This window comes from Parasteatoda tepidariorum, chromosome 6 (assembly GCF_043381705.1).
Source record: "Parasteatoda tepidariorum isolate YZ-2023 chromosome 6, CAS_Ptep_4.0, whole genome shotgun sequence".
Lineage (NCBI taxonomy): Eukaryota > Metazoa > Arthropoda > Arachnida > Araneae > Theridiidae > Parasteatoda > Parasteatoda tepidariorum.
Window position 1 is genome coordinate 53527262 of NC_092209.1, and position 21148 is coordinate 53548409.

The 21148-nt window shown below is 28.6% G+C and overlaps 1 protein-coding gene across 1 annotated transcript in view; it reads right to left on the minus strand.

Annotated features, from left to right (window-relative positions):
* The window catches only part of LOC107444086 (Y+L amino acid transporter 2), a 52048-nt gene that overhangs the window by 16219 nt on the left and 14681 nt on the right, over positions 1 to 21148 (minus strand). The window contains exons 2-5 of the mRNA XM_016058167.3: positions 4653 to 4778; positions 2815 to 2914; positions 424 to 468; positions 144 to 267 (exon numbers count right to left, since the gene is read on the minus strand). Of these exons, the coding sequence (XP_015913653.1) occupies positions 144 to 267; positions 424 to 468; positions 2815 to 2914; positions 4653 to 4778 (395 nt within the window). The remainder of the gene's footprint in view (positions 1 to 143; positions 268 to 423; positions 469 to 2814; positions 2915 to 4652; positions 4779 to 21148) is intronic.

The window sequence follows — 21148 nt, forward strand, 5'->3', positions numbered from 1 at the left end:
AGTAGTTTTGTAAATATAACTACTTTGTATATGTATATATAACACTAAACTACATATATGATCATTCTTGCACACTAACCCTGTACAATAACCAATCAAGGAATAAAGAATAAAAGTAAAACAAACAGAAGTGAAATAAATACCCCAGCAGTGGCACTAGAAGCAAGTATTTCTTCTTTTGTCAAAACAGAAAAATAGGCCACATTTGTCATAAGGTAGATCACAGAAACTAGTGGAATAGATATGTAAATTGCTCGAGGTAAATCTCTGAAAAATCAAAAAATAATTTTATAGATGTTACGAAAAATATGAGGCTAAAGATTCAATAACTTTCTTTTTAAAAAAAGCACATTTATTTTAGTTAATAAAGGGAATAATAAATTAAAATGATTGTTAACTAAACTAAAAAAGGAAATATATTACCTTACAGGGTTTTTCATTTCTTCTGTTACAAAATTAAGTGCATTCCTAAAAACAAAAACACAAGTAAATAACAACCATTACAAAACTTTTGACAACTTAGTAAATTAAAAATTAATGCTTTTCATTTATAAATAAATAAGCAAAAACGATAGAGTAGAATCTGGGACTCCCTTGGTTTGGCATTAACCCCATTTCTGGTCTTTGCCTTCACTGACGTCACCTTCGGGTCAGCATAACTTTTGTTTGCCTTTATGTAACCGGTTCTTGGTCTATTTACATATATATTTGTTTATTTGCAAAACGCTAAAAATGAGAGGGGACCCCAATTGTGAACTATTACTGCAAAAACATTTCTTTTCTTTAAAAATAAATTTAAAAACTGTTCTTTTCTCACTTTTTTTAAGCAAAAGTTGTAGAGTCGGGGAGCTATAATTTAAAAATGAAGGTAATCAAAATTTAAATTTTTTCTTTTTCAAAAGATTTTGTAATAAGTAAGAATGATATTACAAGCACAAAACTATGCCTGAAAACAAGGTTAAATCCACTGCAGTCAATAAGCATTATCTAAGATTTTTTTTTATTTATCATTTTCTTGCAAATTGGTTCAACAATTAGGTTTCATACTGGCTTTAATTTATTTTGTATCAATCTGACATCAGCCTGAATGAAAAGTTTTACCACTTTAACACCTTTTTTTTTCTTTTCCTGTTTGAAACGAAAAATTATAAATCAAAAATCCTACAAGTAGGAACCAATGGTATGCTTTAAACTGTAATTGGCCAAAATTTGAATAAAATTTAATGAAAATAAAATTGTGTAGGTTGCCCCAAGCAAAAAAAAAAAAANAAAAAAAAAAAAAAAAAAAAAAAAAAAAAAAAAAAAAAAAAAAAAAAAAATGCTAAGTTAACAAAATTTATTTAAAATTCTTTGAGTTATTATACTTAGGAAAGAGTTAGAAAAATGAGGACTGTTAAAAAAAGTATTAGTTAGGGTGAGGTTCTGTCATCTAATATTTTGCTCATGTAAGATTGTGTATATATATATATGTTAACTCAAGAAAAAATATTTTTTGCCTTAAACTTCAACTGGTCAAAATTTATATGTGAAAGTTGAAAGTTGTTAAAGCAACAACGAAAAAAAAGCCTCGTCAATACATACAATTTAATATTTGAAATTTCGAAGCAACCATGTTCAGTAATAGGACTTGCTAATAAAAAAGTTACCTGCAACACAATATTTCATTGGTGTCAGAGTATGTTAAACGACTCACATAAGATTATGCTTTATGTAATCAGCATCAGATTGTATTTCCTATCATTTTCACAATTCACTTATTTGCATTTATCTTTTCCCTCAATTCGATGTATAATTTAATGTACACATTTATTACAATTACATATTAAAAATCATTGATCCTTTCATCTTAAATATTGTATACTATTTTAATTACTCAATGTAAATAATCATTATAATAAAACATAAATAGCACAACAAAGAAATATTACGTAAAAAAATCTATAAATCTCAAGTAAATATGCACCTTCAACTAGCAGTTCTTAGCTACATATATATTTGAAAAAACAATGAAATGAATATTTAATAATAACTGGTAAAAATTATTAGTTAAAATAGCTTGATACTTAAATTTTATAAAATGTTAAAATTGTATAACTCAAAAATAAATAAATCTGAGAAATAAAAGCAATTTTATTCATTTCAAATTATTATTCATTTATTCATTTCGTCTTCCCTGACTAGCAATGGCTAATCACATATACAATAAATAAACAAAGAAAATATATATTTAATTGAAACTGGCAGAAAATAATGGTTAAAATAAATATTTAAACTTTATCAAATAAAACAGTATACCTCAAAAGAAACATTTAAAAACATAATTAACAAAAATTAATAAAATTTTGTAACAGAAAATAACAAAACTTAAGTCAATTATACTTAATAAAAGTTTTCTTTTAAACATCTGATTTATATGATCTAAACTCTGATTTTACATAATAAACCCCGCATTCGCCAAAAATCATGTTTGAAACTTATTAATTCATTATTTCCCCCGACCAAAGTATAGTAATAAAACATATAATCAACTTTTCAACAATATATTTATATTTAACACAAAAAAAATATTTTTTAGTCATCATACTAATAGTTTTCTCAACATTTTAATAATATATTTCAAAATAAATAATAATAACAAATAATAATTATAATAAATAATAATTATAATAAATAATAATTATAATAAATAATAATAAACAAATAATAAAAAGTTGCTTTTAATATTTACGCATCGATTTCTTTAGATTTTATGAATGAAATTAACACTAGTTTTTAAAAGAAAACAATAAAAAAGAAATAAAAGATCTTAATTACCATCCAGAAAAAGAAAACATTCCTGAATAAACAGCCAAAGAAAGATCAGAAAAATTCCAGGAAGTATCTTCCATAACATTTGAAAGATTTTTTGTACTGCCTAAAAATTAAAAGAGTACATAAAAAATATGATAGATATAATACATTGACTTAAATTTAAAATAATGTCTACGTATATTTGAGCCATTCCGACTCAAAGCATGCTAACAGTCTTTTTTTTGGGGGGGGGGGAGGGGAATTAAATGTGCATCATATCATTTTTATTTTAGCTTTAATACAAATATATTTTTGATGCAATTTCCTTTAGTTAATAATTAAACTTTTATAAGAATATCCAAGTTATAACACTTTGAATTAAAGATTATTATCACAATTGCCCATTTTACCATGTTTTTTTATGTATATATATAAAAAGCAAAGAACAATATACATCTGGATTTCAGGGGACAAAAATTGAAAAGTAAATTTTTACAAATAAAAATAATAGTATGTAAAAAATAAACCTGTTTTTATACATTATTTGAAATTATATTATATTACAAAATGAGAAAAATCAACATTAATTTTTGTAATTTATGTTGAAAGATCTAAATGAAGAATATGAGGTCTTTAAAACAATGCTAACATTACTTGAAGTTTTTGCTCTAAAACCGAAAATGTTTTTCTTTTCTCTGCAGATGACAATAAAATATTTATAAGGTAGTTGAACTGAAAGAGTTTATAAGCAGCATAAATTATTAAAAAATTCAAACACTTATGAGCTAAAAGAATTTCAAAGGAGAAACAACAAAAAATAAAAAATATCACAAGTTATAATATCATAAGTCAAAAAATAATTTAAAAAAAAATATCACAATCACAAAAAATCAAGTTTTCATCAAAATTTAAAATTAAGCATTATATAGTTATTTCCCAGCAGGACACAAAAGTTTAAAAATTTTTACATGCCCATCCAGGCATGTTAGTTTACAGTGATTAGTTTTATTCAGACTTTACATGCCCAAAAAACTTTAATGTTAAAGACCGAAAAAATTTTAAAAGTCCAAACATCTTTTTTTATTGTGTAGTTATAGGTATTTATTATTAATCTGCCATCATTTGCATCAACATTTTTATTACTTAAAGTATAAATCAGAAGTACTAAGTATTATTAACTAAGATGTATTAAGTATTATTAGCCAGAAAGTATGAAGTATTGGTGGACTAAATAATTAGCATAATAATAAACAAAGAAGTAATTCAATCAAATTTATTGAACTTCATTGGTAAGTGCATGCCCTTCAACATGATACTTTAAAACGATATTATAAAATTTTATATTAATTATTTTCTTAGATCCCTCATGGGCTTCAATAGCGGCACAACTCAAAAAATCAAGTTTTGAGATAAAGGGTTTAAAGTTTTTATTGCTAAGCAAAATGTATAAGAAATGCTTTCGTTTGCTTAAACGAAGATTACCTTCAAGTTGAATTATGAGTTGTGCAAGTATTGCTGCTGAAAGAATGTGTATTTTCCTACTTACAACTGTTCTTAGTTCAAAACTCGTGTTTTTTGAGTTGTTTCACTATTGTAGCCCATGATCGGTATAATGGTAAATAACGGTATATAATAATTTCTTATATAACGGTAAATAATAATAGGTAAAAAACGATACAGCAATCAGGGTAAACTTTTTTTTTTATAAAAATAAGCGTGACTAAAAAGAATAAAAATTTATTCCTTGTTGTGTTGTTTCAAGTAATTATGCAAATCCTAAAAATCTAAGCTTTTAGTATTAAAAACAACAAACAATGCATGACAAGAATTACAAGTAATAATAATTAAAAAATTCATGTTACCAAATATTAAGTAGTACATTCCGGCACAAATAATCACTAGAAGAGCTAATATTTTAGCAAACGCAAAACTATCTTGTATTCGAGTAACCCATTTCATACTATAGCAATTCACAAATGTCAAGAAAACTGAAAAATATAAAAGCAAATTTAATTCAATGTACAAATAAAATATATTTAACATAATAGAATTCAATGCAATAATCAAAGACCAACAATTCATACACTAAATTTTTCGTTCAGAAAAATCAAGCTATTTGTGTGAGCAAAAAAGATGGATAATAATATAATAAATAATAAGTAATAAATTCAGGGTTTTTGACCCACACACAAACCTTAAAAAAACCAATAAAAACCGGGCTCAAACGCTTTTTTTTTCTATTCGGTTTTTTATAAACATAATCAAATTAGATTAATAAAGAATAAAATAAAAGAGAAATAGATTTATATCTTAAATGTATTAATTCTGGAATTTTCAAATCAAAACTAACTATAAATACTTAGTTTAAAGAGCCGCTCTATTTGTGTGAGCAAAAAAGATAAATAATAATATAATAAATAATTAAATAATAAGTAATGAATTTAGGGTTCTTGACCCACCCACAAACCTAAAAAAAACTATAAAAACCGGGCTCAAACGCTTTTTTTTTCTTCTTTTTTTGGCTCTTATAAACATAATCAAAATAGATTAATAAAGAATAAAATAAAAGTGAAATAGATTTATATCTTAAATATATTGATTCTCGAATTTTCAGATCAAAACTAACTACAAATACATAGTTTAAAGAGTAATTCCTAAAACTGCTAAGAAAATTGTTAAATAAACAGTAGTTCTGTGGTTAGTTAGCCTGTAAAAGGCTTACTTTATAACCAAAAAATGAAGCTATAACTTATGATGAATTTTTAAAAATAAATGAATAAAACAGAAAACAGCATAGTTCTCTGATCCCAATATTATGATTTTATTTTTACTCAAGGAATGAATTAATTTAAGAGTCTTTTATTAATTAATACCAGCATGAAAAGATGGTACTACATAATTTAATCATTATTTTTGCTTAAAAATTTTCTTTTTATTATAATTGTTCTCTTTTGAATTAAAAATTAAATCTAAAAAGTGTTAAATTAGATATCTTAAAAAACCCAGAAAAGCTCAACAAAACCCACCCGGGTTAATTATTATTTTTTTTTTTAAACTGTTTTTTTTTTAAACTTAGAATAAACTTAACAGTAGTTAAAATGTACACAAAACTGACTTTGATACAGTTTTAAAAGAAGTAAATTGTAGATTATGGGTAACACTGATTGTTTAAAGCCATGCAAGCGTGTGAGACACCATCAGCTTTAACAAATATTGTTTGATACAAATTTTAGTCTAAAACAATTAAATATGTTAAAATGTTTTAATTCTTAATAAATTCCTAAACTTGAAAAAATAATAATAACTTGGATAATTGCAAATGAAAAAAAATCAAACTTTTTCTTCATTCGATAATTATGTTTGCAAACACAATCATCGATTTGATTGGCGTACCGCAAATACAACCATACTAAACAAAAATTTGAGTAGTAACAAGACAAATAAAAGAAATACATATATTTGACTCACAAATTATTTTATTAAAATATCTAATTACAGATATTTAAATACTTCAGCAATGATAAACCAAAATAATTTAAATGGTGTTCAATTTTATGAGATAAGCTAACAAAAAAATACTTGGCAAAAAAAATATATAAAAGTACCACTTTTAGTAATTATATAAGTAACACCAGTTGGCAGAATAATAATCTTTTAAAAAAAGTTGAATTTAGTATACTACGGTTCACATAGGCTGAGAATTGAAAGTCAAAATGCCAAATTCATATTAGCAGGAATTGCAAAGAGGCAGGATTAAAAACATCACAGTCCGTTTGACTGTCGATAATTTAAATGGTGTTCAATTTTATGAGATAAGCTAACAAAAAAATACTTGGCAAAAAAAATATATAAAAGTACCACTTTTAGTAATTATATAAGTAACACCAGTTGGCAGAATAATAATCTTTTAAAAAAAGTTGAATTTAGTATACTACGGTTCACATAGGCTGAGAATTGAAAGTCAAAATGCCAAATTCATATTAGCAGGAATTGCAAAGAGGCAGGATTAAAAACATCACAGTCCGTTTGACTGTCGATAATTTAAATGGTGTTCAATTTTATGAGATAAGCTAACAAAAAAATACTTGGCAAAAAAAATATATAAAAGTACCACTTTTAGTAATTATATAAGTAACACCAGTTGGCAGAATAATAATCTTTTAAAAAAAGTTGAATTTAGTATACTACGGTTCACATAGGCTGAGAATTGAAAGTCAAAATGCCAAATTCATATTAGCAGGAATTGCAAAGAGGCAGGATTAAAAACATCACAGTCCGTTTGACTGTCGATAATTTAAATGGTGTTCAATTTTATGAGATAAGCTAACAAAAAAATACTTGGCAAAAAAAATATATAAAAGTACCACTTTTAGTAATTATATAAGTAACACCAGTTGGCAGAATAATAATCTTTTAAAAAAAGTTGAATTTAGTATACTACGGTTCACATAGGCTGAGAATTGAAAGTCAAAATGCCAAATTCATATTAGCAGGAATTGCAAAGAGGCAGGATTAAAAACATCACAGTCCGTTTGACTGTCGAACGAAACTAAACAGTGTTTATAATAATCACATTTCACTTTCTTGCGGTTTCCTTAGAAAACTCTACACGCTTTTAATGTTATTAACCCAGCTCTATCTGTTACAAATTCAACTTAAAAGATATTTTTTTCAACAAAAAAAATTAAAAACAAAAATTATCTGCCACTTTAAAAATTGACCGATACTTGTTTTTTGGCACGGCATCAACGACATATGCTTTTAATTCAGAAACAAATTATTGGTATTAGACTTTAATAATACAAGAAAATCCCGTTTCTTAGAAATTTTAAATCTTTCGTGAGTGTTTTTATAATGAATATGTTTTATGTGGGAAACCTTGAAAAGCGAAATAATTTTTTTAAAAAAATGTGTCTTTTTATTCAAATTACATAACGCAGTTATTACATAACGCATTAATTACGTAATTACATAACGCATTCTGCACATAAGCAAATATTTTAATGAACTGTTTAAAAATACAAGATAATAACAGGATGACAGTCTCATATGAATTGATAAAACAACAATATTTATTTTAAAAAAATTATAAATTAACATTTGCAAGATCAAGAAGAAAGAACAGTTGCGTCCACGATAGCTGATTTTGAGATTCAATAAAATTTTTTAAAAAAAATAAATAAAATAAATAAATAAACGAATTTGCACAGTAACAGCTTTTTGCACAGAAGCTGTTACTCAAGTAATTCGCACAGTATTGTGTGCGAATTTACTCAAGCAATTCGCACAGTAACTAACAAACGAATTCGGGGACAGGAATATCTTTTTCCCCAGCACTGCCGATCTTCACTATGTAATAACTCTCAGAGAGAACCGATTTTCTGGTTATTGATTAGTCACAACTTAGTAATGCTAATAATGTGGCATATTACGATCCAATGGCCAGTTTTGTGAAAAATGGACATAAGCCGTTCTGCCCCATGATTTTCATTAAGTTAGTTTGATCATGATAAAATATTTTTGCAATTTTTACAAACTTTCGTAGGTGAAGAGAAAGACAGTTAAATTTATGTTGTTCGATAAGTAAAAACCAAAATTTAATCAAAAATTTGATATGATTTCACATAGTTAAAACTGCAGATCAAAAATATGTTGCACCAATTAGCAAACTCAATAATAGTTGTTAAATAGTGATTATCCTCTTTAATTTACTAATGCGTAATTTTTTTTTAAAAAAATTGAAAAAAATAAAATTAAAACAGATTAAATAAATTTTATTACAAAGAAATTACAAAAAATATTTACAAATATCAAGTATTTTATTTAAAAAAAAAAGAAATCTACTTGATCACTTTGCAATAATTATGAAAAATAACAATGTTTACATTAAAATGCATTATATTTTTACAGAAAATTGTTTACTAAATTTTTAAGGGAAAAAGAACATTTTAATTTTAAAAATAACAAATGGAAAATAAATATTAGTTGATGAAATTTAGACTACTGATTTTTTCTCAAGACTGATTTCAGTCCCCAGGACTGAAGAGTGGCACCCTTGCATATACATATCAAATGTTTTATTTTTTTTAAAAAAATCAGATTTAAATAATGTTAAATTGTAGACAATCATAACATCATCATAAGGTAAAATAGTTTAAAAAACGATTTTAAATAAAAAGCAAACGATTTATGGGTAAAAGGTGAATATGTAAATGAAGAAATAAAGCATGGCTTGAATAAAATATCGAAATGGGGAAAACTAAAAGTCGAAGATATTTTTATCCCCTCTTAATAATCTTTTTAATGATACTGCTCTCACTCCAGCTGAACTGACTCAAGAAACTTTTTTTTTTATCAAACCAATAAAGCCTTAAAGGTCTGTGTTATGATCTAGATAGATTAACTACCTTCACAGAATTCGACATCGGTTGACACATTTATCTGTTCATCATTATTAGATATCATTTCATCAAGATTTGGAAAGTAATCAAAAGTAAAAGAAAGTTATATAATGGAATTATCGGAATTGGAATTGTAACAAAAGTATATCACTTCTTATCTTGATCACTTGGTGATAAGGTGTGGAATAGTTTAAAACTCCTGTATTGTTATATTTTCCAGTATTTATTTGCATTACTTTGATATCGTGATAATATGATAAGATAAGATAGTAGGCAAACATTTAAAATTTTAATAACTCTTTGGATTGGCTTCTGGTTATGAAAAATTGCTCTTAATATAAAAATAAAAGCTTTTTTTTTTCGCTGAAATTACTATATATTACTTATAATTTCAGTAACATATTTGCAGTAAGTAACAGTTCAGTAACATATAAATTTATCAAAATTCAAAGGATTAAATGGGCAGGCCACATTATAAGAATGGAGGATAGCAGGACAACCAAAAAAAATTTCTGTCCCAGGCCAACAGGTACAAGAAAAAGAGGACGACCAAACCTAAGATTTTTAGACTGCCTTGAAAAGGACCTACAAGTTTTAAAGATAATAAACTGGAGAACCTTGGTTAAGGGAAGAATGTCTTGGCATAGGCTTGTTGAGAAGGCCAAGGTCCATCCTGGGCTGTGGTGCCAATGAGAAGAACATATTTGCCGGGCAGTTTAGTTATTTCCCAGCGTTGCATAATTTTCAAATTGAAAACACGTAGTTTTTATTTATTTATTTTAATTGGTTATATAGTAGACTGATTTTACATCCAGATCTTTTACTTATAGTCTAGTTTTAAATAACCAGAGGCGGTAATAAAATCCCTGAAAGAATTCCCAGAATCGGGAGAAATATAAATTTTCGATGAGAAAATAATTTCTTTTTACATTATTTTATAATTTACAAGAAGGGCGTGGCAATGGCCAAACTAGCTTTACAGATGTTAATGGTAAATAATCAGTGGCGGTAATATGATCTCTAAAAGATTTCTTAAAACTTCTAGGGTCACAATAATTAGAAAAATATTTCGGAAAAAATTATTCATACCTACATATTCTTTGATCATGGGATGACGAACCAACAGGCTGCAGCTTCACAACGTGACAACTTGGTTTTTAACTAATATACTTTTTAAACACGCTAAATTTTAAATTAAATAATAATATATTTAAGTTTTAGTCCTAATTAGTTTCTTTGGTTAATTTAAAATGTTGAAGATTTTTTTGCTAGTTTTAAAAATAGTGTAAAATATAACATTACATTGATTTATAATAAATAGCCAGCTCTGTAACAATCAAGAAAATACCAATACTAATGCAAGAAAATACCAACGACCCTAATCTAAATCACTTAATCATTTTTTTTTTTTTTTGCTCATCCATCATTATAAACATACAGTTAAGAACAACAAAAAAAATATTCTAATATAAATCTAAGATTTAAATTTAAAAAAAAATAATAATAATTCCCGTAGAAAGAATCAGTCTGGAATAAAATTAATAATAGAAAATAGGAAGCGATAAATATATTTTCTGTTAAACAATGTCTCTGAAAATACGTTTTATCAACACATTGTTTGAACTTGGTCAACCAAGCTGAATATTAGAAGAAAATAAGTCATGAAAAAGAAAGCTATTGTCTAAAATTAAGAAGAGGAATATTTCGGATGAAGAGTTCGAGTCATTGGACTTAAATATTTCCCAAAATCTACATAAGCAATATGAATTATACGCACGCTTAAGAGCACGAAAGATGAGTTCAAACCAAATCAGATCAACAACACAATTCAACACAAGAAACAATCATTACTTAAAGGGAAAAAAAAAATTTCAATGGTTTCACACGAAAGAGAAAGAACTAAAATATTGAGTTTCGGTAAATTTTCCTGATATGTTCATTTCTTTTATAAAGTTTATCGTAAAATATGTTGCAAGAATTTCGTATAAAATTTTTTATGTAAGTAAAAGAAAACACGGCTGTTAATTTAACATTATTGTTAATAGAAAACAGACGATTTTCAGCAATTTAAAAATTACACAACAACTGGACGAATAATCGTCTGCAGTTTAAAACCAAAATTACTTAATACCTTTAAAATTACATCTTTCAGAACTTCCGCTGGATAGAGAAAATAAAATGGAATAAAATCGATTGAAGTAAAATGTCTCTAAATTCATTTTTCCTTTTATTTTAAAATAAATCTATCTTATTATTTTATTCTATCATTATTTTATTTTTAAAAACTAAACAATAAAAAGCGTGAAAAATAAAAATTTAGTACAAACGATTCTATGAACCGTTACTTGTCGCAATAATTTTAACTGCCAGATTTTTAACCATCTACTCTTAAATAATAAAATGAGATATTTTTTGACATTTGCAAACATCTTTTAAAGCGAAAGTTGAAGGCAGTTAACTTATACTTCAATTTATTAGTCCTTGAATTCTCAGGACTTGTCAAGTATTGTACAATATTTCCATGCTTATAAGCTAATTTTAATACATGTTCTACACAGACATTTTTTAACATACAAGTACATCTAAAATTGTAATACTACCAATATTTTCTAAAAAAAACCGAATGACATACATTCATTCATCATAAATAACAAATTCATTACAGACATAAAATAAACTGACACTTACATGACCTTCAACATTAATAAAAAGTGTAATAATATTTAACGTCAAAGCAGCAAATCAATAAAACCTTTCCGAAATATAAATTTGACGTTTTCCGCCTATTACGAAAAACATACATCGAATAAACAAAATGATAATTATAATATTTATTTAACAACTAATCTTTATTTACATCAAATTTTTAACAATAATTTACTCAAAGAAAACCGAATATCAACGGCAAAACTCAAGAACAGTTAAGGAAAATGTAAAATAAAAAAAAAATAGTTCTCGAATATTAGGAACTAGACAGACGAAGAGAATGAAAACAACCGAATAAAATAGCAACTTATAGACTTGTTAAAAAGGTTCAATTCCGCAGTCGTTTAAGATTAATTTATTCATGTAAAGTTATGAGAATTATTACAATTTCTAGTATGAAATAATCGGATCCAAAAAGTGATATAAGACAACTTGCTAACATGTGGCTAGCATACCATAATGTGGCACTTCAGAATTTTAACTGTGTCGGGCAAAGATTTATTGGAAAATTACTAAGAGATATGTAATACTAATAAAATTCCTAAGTGATAAATAAATAATGAGGTAAAAACTCTACTTGTACACAATTAAATAAAACAGCACCGGAAAGTGAGACACCTCATAACATTGAAAAGTAAATATAATGATCTTATTTAAACTAAAAGTGATCCTAATTATAAAAATTTTGTACCAAGAAGGATTTTTCCAAATTTACATGCCACAGAAGGCCACATATTGTTACATGTTTGGTTCAACATATGTTTGTAAATATAGGTTTTATATTATGACATAATAAAATGTAAGTATCGTTTAAGATTAATAAACACCTAAAATATCTGAATTTGTTAGTCTCTTCAGAAACTAACCCTCTGCCGTTTAACCCCAGTGGTTAGAGCATCGAACTTCAGTTCGGAGGGGCCAGGGTTCGATTTTCAAAGTCGCAAAGTCCTACCGAGTTTGTACACGCAATATATGTTCTCGTAAAATTTGTGATATCGAAAATCATGTGATAGAAAATTTTCTTCCCCTTCATATCTATGTCTAAATTGTGGAAGTTGCCTCACGAGAGAGTGGTGCTGCCATCTATCTGATGAGGGGTTGACCTAAGTAGCACGTTCACGTAAGCGGTGCTCTCTTGGAGGCGAAAGGCGCTCCTTTCTGACTTAATTCTTAAAGGTCAATGGCTGGCGATCTTGTCAAGTCCACATGTCTATAGAAACAACACCAACCGAACTAATCCTATTACAAGATTAGGTTAAATTACTAATTAAAAACCAAATTACGTTCTGACTGTTTAAGAATGTTTCAATTTATTCACTTTTATTTTATACATAACCTGATGGATTGAACTTTTAAAAATGATACACAAAAGTTTTTAAAATGATACAATGAAATACAATAACATAAAACTCAAGTTAGTATTTATGTTTTATTTACTAGATATGTATAAAAAATCACACTTCCCAAATTTACATGGGGGGTAAAAAGTGTGCTATTTGAGAAAAAATTCCAGAATGAACTTATAAATTTAATTTTATACCTTTTAATATTTTTTAATATGATGGAAAAGTTGTAAGTGGCATGCATTGTAGAAAGTGGCACTTTCTCTGATATAACATAACATACTAACTTAGACATAACTGGTTCCTGACTTAGACATAACACAATAGTAATCTGTCTCACACTGCACTTACGTCTATACTTAGTGGTTTCGAGGTCAGTTCTTTAATAATAACGGGATATTTTGACAAGTAGAAAAATCACTTAAGAAATTTTGAGATCAAAAATATTATTAATAATAATGATTAATAATAATAGCTGAAAAATAATTTTTTTTTTGTTTGTTTAGCTTGCAGATTTAAACGAATTAGAGACACTCCCAAAAAAAGGCATAGGAAAGAAAAAAAACGCACATAAACAAGGACTAAATTCTAAAAATAAATGAAAAATCTTAGTAAATCGTTTGAAGTTTATATAGAATCTACAAAGCGAATAAAATATCACTAACACGTTAAAAATTTAAAAGACGCGTTAGCGAAAATACGCAAATTATGGATTTTCAATAAAGCCTTAAAGTTAGCAATTGCTTCTTAGAAAGCAATTTCAAGAAAATTCTGCAAATTTACGCATTGCAACAAGTGAGGTTACCAATATCAGGTAACAGTAATTTTCACTTTTTTTTTCTAAAACAATTGCAAATAAAGAAAAGTAGGGTTTGTCTCTCCTCGCCTTTCTATTTTTCGAAAAACTATCCACGAAGTAAAAAAATAAAATAAAATCAAGTTTCCACAAATCCATGAGAAATTTGAGGAAAGAGCTATTTTTCTCTTTCCACAAATCCATGCAGAAGCTCAAGACTATTGTTATCTGTCTCATGTTATGGTACCAAAAAAATAATGTGCATTCACATTTTTTTCTCGGAAAGAAATAAGTTAAAATGATCTTTATTATTTTCTTTTGCACAGTGGTTCTTAACTCAGCTTAAATCGCGAACCACTTTTTCTTTTCATTTTAACTTTACTTGTGGATCGTAAAAAAAAGGTTTTCGGCAGTTACGACAAATTCAGAATTTTCGCTGTGTTCATTTTCGAAAAAAAGCATTTCGAGCTATGTTCAGATTTAAAAACTTACCGACACAATGTTTGCTACAGGGGTAGCATAGGAAATCTTACAAAATGAGTTTCATACAATTTTAACGAACGTATTTTATAAAAATCGCCCATGATAAAAGTATGCAAATCCCAGGGGCCTAAAAAATCTTAATATACATAAAAATCGAAATAATTTTGGAATGCGGCCTCTTCCAAGAAATTCAGAGACTTCCACACTATACCATAGCAACAATTTAATAGGATAAGAATGAAAAGTAAAGCAGTAGCAAATAACACGCATTTTAGATTTTAATTAAGAAATTAATTAATTCCACAATCTTAGTAAATCATTAATTTCTTGAAGTAAAAGGAAAATCAAACAAAAAGACAGAACCAAGCGCAAGCTGATAACATAAAGCAGTTTGTTGACATATTCAATCGCCAAATTAAAAATTGAGAAGAAAATAACGAGATTATCTGACGAAGTCTGCTTCATATATTTACGAGCTACTCGCTTCCTGAAAAATTATCGATTTTGGCTACTGTCAAAGCAATACAAACAGTTTCATGACATATTTATTGATATTAGAGACAGACACAATTTCCTAGTCAAATTCTGATAACTGCTTAACGAACTTATAAAAAAAAGATAAGATTATTTCTGGAAGGTGCAACTAAGATAATAGAACTTTCAGGTTAAACGTTCTTTGGGACTTAAAGCGCAATCCTATCTATATTAACCCTTTGACGCAGGTGATACCACTGTTCCTTTTATATATATATATTTTTTTTTCTGATACTCTAATTGCAAGCAAAACATATTATGGTATTTTTTTAATCATAAAAAACAATCTTAAAATATTTTAACTTAAAAACCGACCCTTCAGAAAGTTGTTAATCTTCATTATTGTTTTGTTAATGGAATAAACCCTTCCAAGGGGGGCGGGAAAAAAGAAAGACAGATGTAAACGAACTAAGCTTTGTCTTCAGCAGACGCTTCTTCGTTTATTCGTCCGAAATGAATATTCTGCGTTCAGCAGTATAGGCTAAATACCAAATATTTGTGTGTTGCATCTCTAATTTAGTAGTAGCAATTGCTGTTTATTTTTGAAAATTTAATTTTTTTTAATTGTAATTTTACGGTGTTGAGCATAATCTTGTATGTCTTTACAATTTAAAAACTCATTTAAAAAGTTTTTTGCAACAACAGGACCCTATTTGCACACATTCACAAAAGCAGGGCCTTGGTTGAAAGAATATGACTTAACGTTTATTTTATATTCACAAATTACGAATAATTTTTTCACAATTTTACAAAAATGGACCTTTTACAAAATGTCTGGACAGATCTTTGATATTCAAAAACTTATCAATAACTAATTTTGTAAGTTGAAGAAATTTCAATAAAGAATAAGTTTATTTTATTTTATTTATTTATTTATTTATTTTTATTTTATTTTTATTTTTTAAGGTCTGACTGCAAATAAATGCAAATTTGAAAAATTATTGTTTTGAAAATTTGACTTTTTGCCCAGAAAAAGACACCGGTGTTTCATGCTGTTTTTTCGTAACTATAAATTACTGAAATGCTAAATAATATTTTTTACTTATTTTAACCAAAAATTAATACAAAATAATAAAAAAATATCAAAAATATGTTAAATAAAAATTCTGCATCAAAGGTTAAAAGTTTGGCGTCTCTTGCGTTTGAACACCTTTGGCTATCGAAAAAAATTTAATCCTTAATTATAATCTTAATTACTAAATCTTAATAATAGTCTGGACTATTAAACTTAATCTAATATAAATACAAAATTATAGATCTAAACTTAAAATAACTACAGCATTTCTATCTACCTCTAGAGAAAAAATTATATTTCCCTTTTTAACCTTTGCTTTTTGTAGTATACAACGGCAACAGATCGTAAAATGTTAAAAACAGCGTTCACTCTCTGTGTATTATACTTAAGAAATTTTTAAACAGCACTTATACATTCCAAAACACGCATTTATAGATAATCTGAGTTATTTAACATGTTTATCGAATGCAAATAATGAAGGGCGGATCGTCACACTTGAGGGGACTGACAATTTTAGGAGAGACCTGAAAAAAGGCGGGGATCAAATATATACTGTTAAATCTTTTATCCTTTGTTACTTGCAATAATTAGTTAGTCGTAATTTTCATAGGATCAATGTTTAACTTTCGTAGATATTGAAGTCCAAAATAGGCAAGTTTCGAGTAAAGATTTTAAAAAAATTTCGGAATATACTATATATATACACACACTATCAAGAACCAAAACATTATGACCACCCCTACATTTTACAATGAACTCTCCTGGATGACGTGGAAGGCATGTGATCAGGTGGAAGTGGTATTTAACTGTTGCTGGAGAGTTTGAAGAATCAACCCGGTACGAGTGGTTGAATACCAGGACGACAGGGTCACTATTATAGCAGAGACCTATACCAATTTCAACCATCCGCTAGTGTTATTTAACCATGTTATTATTTTATTAAATATGCGTATAGATTAAATGCTGATTTAATCTGACCACCGCAACCGCAATTCACCGCCATTATCCACTTGCAATGCCATTATTACAGGTGCCCACGGGCACACCTACAGATGAAAGTGTGAAGTGTCCGTTTCGCGGACAGGTACACTGTAATTGAACTCAATTCAAGTTCAAGTTGAAGAATCATTCTTTCACTTACTTCTATGTGTGATGGGAAAGGCTGCGGATCTAAGCGACTTTGATAGAGGGCAGATTGTAATGGCTCGAAGGCTCGGAACAAGTACTTCCGAAACTGCACGACTCGTGGGTTGTTCGCAATCTACAGTTGTTAGTACTCATGCAAAGTGGATGAATGACGGTGAAACCAGCAGTAGACGACATGATGTTGGACGTCCACACGCCATCAAAGAAACAGGTCGTCGAAGATTGTCCCGCTCGGTGAAGCAAAACCGGAGCCAGAAAGTGGCTCAGCTGACAGCCCAATACAATGCAGGGTCAAGTAGAATAGTATCAGAGCACACGGTTGGATATGGGACTACGCAGCAAACATCCCACTCGTGTGCCTTCACTGACCAAGCGTCATCGCCAACTACGCCTGCGCTGGGCCCGGGAACATCGCGACTGGTTCATGGATAAGTGGGAGAGAGTTGCCTGGTCAAATGAATCACGGTTTGTCATTTATCAAGCCGATGGCCGTGTCACGATACGCCATCTTCCAGGCGAACAGTTGCTCCCTCAATGTACAGTAGGTCATACACAGGCCGGTGGTGGCGGCATTATGCTTTGGAGGACGTGTTCTCTAGGGCGTCTCTGGGACCCGTGGTTGTGGTAGAGTAGACCATGAATGCTACAGGACACCCTTACATGGCCCTTGCACCCTTACATGGCCTCTGTTTTTCCAGCTGGAAATGGAATTTTCCAACAGGACAACGCCCCGTGTCACAAGGCTCAAAGGTTTCAGGCACAAGGTTCCAGGAACATGATGCTGAATTCCAGTTAATATCCTAACAGCCTAACTCACCGGATCTCAATCCGATAGAACACATTTGGGATGTCATGGAACGGCAGCTCAGAGTTCAAAGACCACTAAGTCGCAATATCTCGGATTTGCGTGACCGTTGCTTAAACATCTGGTACAATCTGTCTCCGTCCATTTACCAAGGACTTGTGGCATCCATGCCAAGGGGGGTTGCAGCTGTGTTGCGGGCTAAAGGTGGGCTAACTCGTTATTAAGAGGTGGTCATAATGTTTCGGCACTTGAGTGTATATATATATATATATATAACAATGATGAAAGAGAAGCAATTAGTTGGCGAGCCTCTTAGTAATAAAAAAAATGAATTTTAAAAAAAACATTTAGGTCATCTACTATCGTATCAAAAATTACGTCCATTTAAGAAATCATAGTTCCGCAACAATCGAACTGTTCAACAGAATATAAACATTTTCCCTCGCTACCCAAAAAATAATTTTACAAAAATTTAACTTCGCAGTTAACTGGTTCAAAAACGGAACTAAAAGAATCTTGAAATTCTTTGTCCATTTTATTTCTTCTTTTTAATAGTCGAAACATCTTTTCTACAAAAATACAGCCGCCGCAAAATCAAAGCAGCTTTGTAATAAAGAGTTCAAGAATCAGAACGAAAAAAAAAAGGGATGAAATTTATTCTACAAACACAAATCGCACTTCTAAAGTGACAAAGAGAAGAAAATTTAGGCCATAAAAAAAAGATTGGAGAACGAAATGTAAATAAACGGAAACTAAATAACGAAGTGTAAACTAAGGGATAAGTGGCCACTTCAAAACTTTTCATCGATACGAAACAACACTCGGCTCTCTTCAAAACTCAGTTTGTTTTAAAGAATCTCTTCTCAATTTCGAAGATAACTGGAAGAAAAAGAAAGTATTTTTCAAGTGGACTAAAAAGAACCTAAATTCACATTTTTGTCAAATTTAAAACGAAAAACATACAACTCATCACTCTCTTTAAATCTTTATATAGAGTAACGTTTATACTAAGAGGAACAATAACAGATTTTATAATTTAACAGATTCAATCATTTAAACAGATTTTAGTTATTATAAAATGCTGTATATTTAGAATGCATCTGAGGTCATTTTAGGAGAAATGACTGATTATAATTTAACAGATTCAATCATTTAAACAGATTTTAGTTATTATAAAATGCTGTATATTTAGAATGCATCTGGGGTCATTTTAGGAGAAATTAAATAAACGGCTTTAATTTACAATTTTAAAACAAAAACTCCTTAAAATACATGTTTGTTTTTTTTTTATTAATTTCCTGCCCCCCAAAAATTTTTATGAATACATTTTACCCAATTTCACAAATACAGACCTTTTTACAAAACTTTGAACCAGCAATTGGTTTTCGTAATTTTTTTAAAAAAATCAGGCCCCTATTTTAACAAATACGCAAAAAATTGAAAATATTATTCAAAACTTCATGAAAACGGTCCTTTCACATATTAAGTGTAGAATAATCCCTTGCATTAACTATTGTAGAGGTGGAAGACAAACTAATTAATTAGTCATTCCTGACACTAGTAAAATGAAACGGTACGGCCGATAGACAAAAATCAAATGTTTTGATTTTAACCCATAAATCTTATAATAATACCCCTTACCCCTTATAAGTACAAAATATGAAGAAAAAAAGTTTAAATGCTAGCCATTAATCCTTAATGAAAATTAATGTTATTAATTCAAATATTCCCCATCAGAGGACCCCCAAGATATGACGTCATCAGAAGGTCTCTTAGGTCATCGCGAGATAAATGACCTGATGACTGATTAAAAGGAATCCTAGCCTTTTTTTTAAGCAAAATGTATAAGCCAGTCATATTTGGGACAAGATTTGCACAAGATAACAAAAAATAAATGAAACACCCACGGAGGTTATTTGCAAGCTAGAAAATTTCATTACCTAATAGCAGATTAATTCACTATAGTAAATTATTTCACTTGTAATGGTAGATTATTTCATTTTTGACAGAATAGTAGATTAATTCATTAGTATAGTAGATTATTTCACTTTATAATAGTGGATCATAAGTAGATTAATTCATTAGTATAGTAAATTATTTCACTTCAGATAGAATAGTATAGTAGATAATAGTAATAATCCCTGACGAAAAACCTGCTAACTACACTTTTTTTGACTAAGTTGAGTTGAATATTTATACATGAAATAAGCAATAAGTAAATCATCGCGTCATACTTTTAATATTTAAAAATCAGCACACCATTTTCTTCCAGTTTTCAGCAACTTAGAAAGTTTAAGTGCCACACATAAAAAAATATATTTAGTACGCTCCGTGATACATTAATCTGCTGTCATAATTACATCAAGAGTTTGCATCTGAGCTGCTCATGATTTTTAAAATAAATAAAGTAAAATTTAAAAAAGAAAACTTCTCAGAGTCAACCTTCAGAAGTAATTCAAATACTCACCTATTACTGACCACAGTCACATTTAAGGTACTACTGTTCTAGAAATCCAAAACAAGCTCAAAAAGACAACAAAAAATTTTAGACATACTTTTAACAAAATTTATTTTTAAGCGTTAATTTCTTTTATTTTTATCAATGGCAATACGTATTAAGTGTTTCGTTAATTGATGTAGCCTTTTTTATCTTAAAGTCTGCCTCTAAAATAATGTCTTGTATTATTTGTTATTATAATGTTTGTGACTCAAAACAATCAGAAAAGTAAAAAATAATAATAAAAATGTAAACTGTTTTTCTGCCCTGAGCAATACAAAAATAGAAATTTAAAAAAAAAAAAAAAAAAAATAATGTTTAACTATTTTATTTTATAACCGTCGTTGAACAGCAGACCCAATTTTGGGTTTACGACTACTAATGTTCAACTCGGTAGCCTTGTAATTTTGAATCCAATCCAGAGGACAAGGGAACTTATGGATGATGCATTGGGAGTAATTTGCCTTCGTGGAGAACTTTTGGATGGAACTAACCGGCATTTGCGTTACATGAAGAGCAAAAGTACGAAAATCTCCCATGGTTAGTCTAACGCCAAGGGGACTCTAACCCATGATCCGTCTACCACTGAAGATATTTTACGCCAGCACAGTGGTTGGTGCGAGCCGGATGCG